The 7,500-nt window shown below is 45.3% G+C and overlaps 1 protein-coding gene across 2 annotated transcripts in view; it reads left to right on the forward strand.

Annotated features, from left to right (window-relative positions):
• The window catches only part of rhobtb4 (Rho related BTB domain containing 4), a 62,921-nt gene that overhangs the window by 19,287 nt on the left and 36,134 nt on the right, over nucleotides 1–7,500 (forward strand). The window contains exon 1 of one of the 2 annotated variants that reach the window (XM_083644823.1): nucleotides 5,803–5,933. The exons of the other annotated variant lie outside the window; for it this stretch is intronic. Within the exon in view, the coding sequence (XP_083500949.1) occupies nucleotides 5,905–5,933 (29 nt within the window). The 5' untranslated portion in view covers nucleotides 5,803–5,904. Of the gene's footprint in view, nucleotides 1–5,802; nucleotides 5,934–7,500 lie in introns of those variants that run through there. 2 annotated transcript variants of the gene reach the window in all.

Consider the following 7,500-nt stretch of genomic DNA (forward strand, 5'->3'; position numbering starts at 1 on the left):
ATGTGTGCTTGTGGTGTTTGCCTGTATCAGTCTGCAGGCTAAGGTCAAATCAGTTTAATAGCTCCCGTGGTCTGATTTAGCACCATCCTGGCTTCGTTCAGCTAATAGTCTCTGTCAGCCAGGGACTGCTGATCTAAAGCAGGGTTTGTCACTGAATTGTAAGCTCAGAGTGTGAGAGTGCAGTGGGCTCGAGTGACAGCTTTGACATAATGTAGCTGTGGGAACAGGAGTTTTTGTTGTTGTTGATTTCCCCCCCCCCTCTCCAATCAAATCAGCATCAACCCATTACCCAGACTCTTGTTTTAGAGCAATCAGTACCAAATTCTGCCAGTAGATGTCTGTCTTCAGTCTCCCACAGCCATAAAAGGAAGTTTAGTACTTTTTAGAGTCCCGCAAACACTGGTCAAACACTGCAAAATGCCCTAGATCAGGGGTTCCCCCAGACAAAGCTTGGACAAAGGAGCCCCTCCTCACTCAATTCCTGGATGCCTATGAGACATGATTATGTTATTTGATCTTATAGACACTCAACAATTGAGCCAAGATAGCCTGATATTGCTTTTTGACACACTTCAGACTACACCAAAATACATAAAAAGGTTGATCTGAAGGCATTTATTTGTTCTGAATCTACATTTAGGCTATTCTATGTGATCTCCTTGTAATAACTAATGTCATATTTTTTCACTTTCATTCACTGAGCCTCCCCTGAAACTGCTTGGAGCACTCCTGGGAAGGCCCGCCTCCCACTTTGAAAACCTCTGCCCTAGATGAAGTGTTATCTAAAAAAACAAGTTTCACCTTTATATCTTATCTCAAATTGTGGGCATGAATATAATGAGAGGCTGATCCTGCAGTCAAAGGAATTTTCCTGCAAGAAACATGATTGGTCAAAGTTTTCAGGTGGATACCATCATCACGTTCTTTACACATAGATATTTAAGTTTCAATTAAAGATAATATGGCTGGCAGAATAGTTTGGTGTTTTTCTTTCTTGGCAGCATGACGCATTTTCCCCTGTGGCACAGCTTAACATTCCACAATTGAATTCCCAGACATTGAGGTCTTGGAAAACTATGAGGGCAAAAAGACATGCAGATTTTGCACAACAATCCATGATGTGCCTTACTTCTTGATTCCTGTATTGGCTTAGCAACACACACAACTGTTGCTAGTTGCTATGCCTATAAACCAAGAACAAGCAGAGGGAAAGAATTCTCTGTATTGCCTATGCATAATGGCTATGCATATTACATCGATTTTAGTTTGAATAGTGCATGTTATTGCAATGTGCTGCATAAAAAGGTCAAGCACCTCCCCCCCCCCTCCAGTTTATCTGGGCCTTTTATGGGAAGTATGCACCCAATGACCCTTTTCACGGGGGCCATTTTCTGTCGAAAAGGCAGGGTAAACACAGGTGCAAGCAAAGCAGTAATGAGGGTTTCCAACTTCCACTCATAGAAGTTGGAATATGAGCACCCAGATATCTGATTTGGGCTTATATATTGTTGCTTAGAACACGGCTCTCTTGAATACTCGATTCTGATTGGTCAATCAACAAGATTCACCGGTCATTATTTCTCGACAACCCCTGCTCTGCCACACCTGGATTAATCAGTTGATAAGAGCATTTTGTCAGCAAACACTACTAATTAGGCCAACCAGTTGCAGCTGTGGTGTCTTGTGTGCCAATTACGAATGAAACCGCTTTGTCGTTGAAAACGCTATTAAAAAATATATTTGAATAATTATTTTTGTCAGATTACTGAAATAATTTAGTTGTAGGCCGTGTTCTAAGCGGGATAATGTATAGTGAGCCGGTGATTACTGGAAATAATGACCTTCAGGTGAATGATTAAGCCCTCCGCTGCGTGTCGGGCTCAATCATTCATTATTTTGCCAGTAATCACCGGCTCACAATACATTATCGCTTACTTGTTTGCCTTACGATAATCACCAGATGGAGGTCACAGTTTTCAGACTTCTTCTCCCACTGCTTCTAGGAGTAATAATAGCTGATCAGAGAGAGTTGACAGACAGGACAGCGGTGGGTGTGTGCGCGCTCCTACAGGAAAAGGCAGCATGCCTGTGGGATGTTTTGAGTTAACAGGCAAGGAGATTACAGTTTCCACTGGCTCATGTCTTCCCAACTCTAATGCTGTCTTCAGGTGCTCCTCGTAAGCCGGTGTCTCCACATTCAAAAGGCATAATACAACCTCCTCTCGGTGCGCTCAACTGCCTTTGGTGGAAAATAAAAAACAAATGGGCCCAGGGCCCTGAGGCAAAAGCGGACAGTGCAGTAACTGATTACAGCGGAATGGAGAGGGGGAAATATCAGGCATTAAAACATATTGTAGCAATCCTGGGTCTCGATGTATAAAGTGGCACGTTGGTCCTTGGCCAAGGGGATTGTCCCTTTGGTCTGATGATTAACGTGTTGCACTTGTAAATGACAGATCCCGGGTTCGATACGATCCTCGCCTGTGCTGTTACATTGGTCATCGGAGGCGTAGCCCCGGATGCGTGAGGGAGCGGAAGGTCGCTGCTCATTGGAGCATAAGTCGTGGGAGTACGTTGAAGCGCAGGGGCTGCGCTTCCCACAGCTAGAGGTAGTGTAGCGATCCTGGGTCTCAATGTATAAAGCCAAGTTGGTCCTCGGGGATTGTCCCTTTGGTCTGATGGTTTGTTTATTTATTTATTTATTTATTTATTTATTTATTTATTTATTTATTTATTTATTTATTTATTTATTTGTTAATTTATTTATTTATTTATTTATTTATTTATTTATTTAGCACATATTCAAACATACAAAAATACTGATAGTTATCAACAACAAAAGAAATGTGCAAAGTAGAGACAGGAGACCCGCAAGGGCCTATAGTCTAGGGAAAATAAGGTTTGACCTTAAACTAATTGCAACAGAATTTATTTTCACATTTTTATGTTTATATTGATGCCCGAAACACTGTAGTAAAAATCCCAGAAAATCCCATTAGTGGAAGTATGTTAAAATGACGTTTTTTTTTAAATGGCTGCCATTATTAAAATTGTGGCCATATCTTGACTCCAACTAGACCTAGAATTACAAATTTGGTGTCTATTTCCACATTTTTGGGGGCAAGGAATCCACCGAAATGGTTGTTGAGTCTCTAAGTAGAACAGATTTTTTTCCCTCATGTAGTATGATGTAGTCGTAATACAACATGGCATTTCTCGCAATGTTAGCTACAACTTCGTATTTGTTAATCATACACATTTTGAGTGATACCCTTGAGCATATTGAAGTGCTTGCCATTGGAAAAAAAAATTTGTTGTTTCATATTTCCAATTAAAAAAGTGTTACGGTAATGAATTTATTTCCTCAGTGTCTCTAAAAGTGTCTGGAAATACATAAAAAATGAGCACATCTATCTATCTAATGGCCCAATTCCACCGCTGGTATCAACGCGGCCCCGCACAGCTCGTCTCGCTTTTTTGTCTCATTCCACTGATCAAAAACGTGGACAACCCGGGTTGATCGGGGTTGAGTCGTGCTGCTTTTGGTCCCTGCTCTGTTGAGGTTCTAAGGCTGTGGACTCGGTACTATATGGTGACGTGAAAACACTGCAGACGACTGATTGGTCAGGCAGAATCGTGTTTACTGTAGGCATCTACTGTCAATGCTGGATACCAGTTTAGTTAGCTTACCTTCTCTTCTATTATGTTATTTCCATCAGTCTTTAGTGTTGCTGCCTTTGGCGCTGGTGAAATAAAATCGATCTCCTTGCTCAGCTTTAACATGCGCTCCTCGGGAAGCCCTTTGTAGTTGCCTCCGCTAGGCCGCAGGCGAAGCCGCGGTCTTGCCTGTTGAGCTGCCGCTGGGGTTCTCCTCGTAGCGCCTCTCCCGTCCCCGCGCAGTGCATGCATGTGAGTTTGAGTAACAACAAAGTGATATCCATTCTCCTAGCCGACCAGCTGTGGGCGGGGGTGGGTGGGGGCAGATGATCCGCGGTGGAAACAAAACGTCCATAGGGCTGATACGATTAGAGCCGAGTGGTGACGAGCTGTGCAGGGCAGTAAAATGTGGTGGAAATGAGCCATAAGGGAGCTAGGGCTCTGTCTGTTTGTCTGTCTGTCCCACTGATGACATCATCAGTGATGTCATAAATCCACTCACTCAGTGATGTCATAAATTGTGACATCATCAGTGATGTCAGAGGCATTGCGATATCAGTCATGTCATAAGAGGTTGTGATGTCATCAGTGATGTCATAAAAGCAGTTGTGACATCATCAGTGATGTTACTTGAGCAATTGTGATGTCATCATTGATGTCATAAATCCTTCCTGGCTGAGGCTATATAAGTGGTGGAAAACACAGCATACAAGTCAGTGTGGTACAGTGACACATCTGAAGGAATGGCTGTTCAAGCAGAGCATGATGACACACAGCTGTGACGGCCCTCTGCTCTATTATGCCCTCAGGGCAGGAGACCTGGACACACTGAGGAGCCTGCTGCAGGAAGACCACTTCAGAAGGCTGATCAATGAGCAGTGTCTTTACGGGTGTTGGTCGACCCCTCTGGTGCTCGCAGCCTGGCTGGGCCATGCTGCCTGTGTGCACTACCTGATCACACAGGGAGCACAGGTAGACCTAGCTGGTGAGAATAACTGGACGCCTCTCCACGGTGCCGTGTGCCACGGTCACCTGGACTGTGTCCGGATCCTCCTGGAGGCCGGGGCCGACCCTAACAGAAACATAGATGGCTCACACACCCTGACAACCCCTCTCCACATCAGTGCTGCACACAAACACCTGGACTGCTTCCACCTGCTACTCCAGGCTGCTGGCGTTCTGACCCGTGATGTGGCTTCTCACCTGCTGGAGTGGGTGCTGCGTAACAGGTGCAACACGGCCTTCGTCCAGCTGCTGCTGGACCACGGTGCTGACCCGGCCCTGGTGACAACAGAGCAGGCACAGCTGGAGGAGAGGGCGGATCCTGAGGCTCTCAGGGTCTTTCTGGGGCCTCATCATGGGGTATTACATCATGTGTCAAGTATGGGGTTTGCCCTGTGTCGTTCTGTCAGTCACAGGTTTCATGATGCGGTGGCGCAGTTGAGCAGTTGAACCGGTGAGCAGCAAAAAAGAAGAAGAGTCGTTGGAGAAGGGAAAATAATGTTTCCGGACACACAAATAACCCAAACTTTCTTAAAATACGAGTTAACAAAGCGCGGCCTCAGCGCGGCCTGCTCGACAACATCCGTGGCAACAAGGTGCGTAGTTTATATTAGTGATTGGTGCATGTTTGAAGCTTGTAGATCGCTAAATGTGCAACTTTCCCTCAATAAAGGGGTCGGGCGAGCGCGACTATGATGGGAGAGGTACTCGAGTGAAATAGTCGCGTTTTGCGGCTAGATTAATTGGTTCTTAGCTTCCATCCTGTACACTCCAAATGCAACGGCTATGCTCGGGTATCACAACAACCTATCATTCACAGAAAAACACCACTTCCTCTCACACTTCACAGTGTTGTCGGAGCGTAATCATGCACGACTGTTATATCAAATTTCCGTCAGCACCTGAAGGCAGCACAAGACGAGCCGAGTCGTGACGCGCAGCCGTGGAGGCGTGCCCGGTGAGGAAATCAGCTGGGGAAACAACAACAGAGAGCCTCCAGGCCCAGGCAGGCCGTGTTATGTTTCAATTTCACTTCAATAGGCGACAGATTTAATACAAACAAACAGCAGTAGCGGGTCTGCAGCGGACAGGACCGAGGCAACACCACCTCAAAAGTGGATCAACACGGCAGAAAGAAGAGGATGTTGCCACTGTGACAGACCAGCGAGTGCGACCACCTCTTCATTCTCCGTGCGTCTTTTTTGTCCGGTTGCAGTGACCGGGCTGAAGCACCCGCAGAGTGGCATGTGGGTCAACACCGGAACCGTCGGAAGGTACGGACCACTCCTGCACGATTAGTGGGTCACCTTCTCGTAATGCAATTAAGCAATCAACATACTGCATGCATACTGCTGCTTCTGCCTCCAAAGGGTTTATCGACAGGGTGCTGTTGCACCTGCCCCTATCGAATAGGCTACAACTCTACCCTTTCTATATTATTCTCAGTAGGCTATTATTATTTTTTTAATCGTCATTAGGCCTACATCCCTATAATATCCCCATAATATTAATGCTGGCTGGGCTCATATTTGCATCCTAGCAAAATGTACAGGCATATTAGATTATTGTCGCAAAGCCAAAGGATGTAGGATTTGCATGCATTTCTCCCTCCCCTGCGCACACGTGCTAACGTTTCACATCCTGCTATCGTTGAAGCAGCTTGCCTTTGGATTGCGTGTTGTAGTGCAGCGGATGGGCTTGGCTCGTTACGCAAGACTTATCAGTGCATTTTTTTTGGGGTGGTGTAGTAGTAGGCTGCTACCTCCTATCCACCTGCCTTTTTGTTCTCACAACGTCGGTAAGTGAAATAAATCTACCACCGTGTATGTAGCCTACCTTTCATCTCACCAGACAGTAGGCTAACAATACATGGGTTGCCTGGTTTCTTGCTGAATTGCTCTTCAAAAAAATCTGAATGAGCCAGGTGGTTATGAATGGCTGCGGACAGACAGCACAGCCCCGTTTCATTGATGCACTAGACTGCAGTGGCCTACGCCACAATGTTTACTGCAGCAGCATGTGGCAGCCTCATTGAAGCCAGATAGATTATTATGTGATAATAGAAAACGTGCAGAATCTCAGACACACACACGCACACACACACACACACACACACACACACACACACACACACACACACACACACACACACACACACACACACACTGTAATTCAGATCCCTACAGCTATGGGCTCATTAGATGTATTGTGTTACAGATAGCCTACCGTATATAGGTAGGCTATATCTGTAACTGGTGATTGTTGAAGAACCCTTGCTATCCAATCAGGAAAGTCAAAGTAGGAATTTGAAGAATCATCACCCATCATCAGCAGCTAATCATAACTGCCGGATTTAGTGTGCATAATATTTGGTGCACCTTACTTCCAAAATGTGCAATCCTCATCTTTTGGTCAAAATGTTTTTCACCTGAAAAGATATCTTATTCATAAATGGCGAGTCTGGGAGTGTGGCTTGTTCTTTGTTTAACACCAACAGACAACAGTTCTAGGGTTGGCACGATGGACGATGGCATTGACCATCGTCGATGGGCTGACCCCCATTGACCTCTGAGCCTTCTACATTGTGCTTAATTATCTGTTTAAAAATTAAAAATTTGCAGATTGCAGCTGTGCAGCCAAACGGCATTACAGCACCGCAACGACTTCATAAATAATTAATGAATCCCCCCCCAGTCAACGACGATGCCATCTTCCATCGCGATGTTTCACTGTGAAACCATCGCACAACCCTAGTTCTAAATGACATTACTTAGGTGGGCGTGAAGCCTTGGTCGAATCATATCTTCCCCGATCTATGGTTCTTTTTCTACAACCTGGACA

The sequence above is a fragment of the Poromitra crassiceps genome (genome assembly GCF_964638095.1).
Source record: "Poromitra crassiceps genome assembly, chromosome: 10".
Lineage (NCBI taxonomy): Eukaryota > Metazoa > Chordata > Actinopteri > Beryciformes > Melamphaidae > Poromitra > Poromitra crassiceps.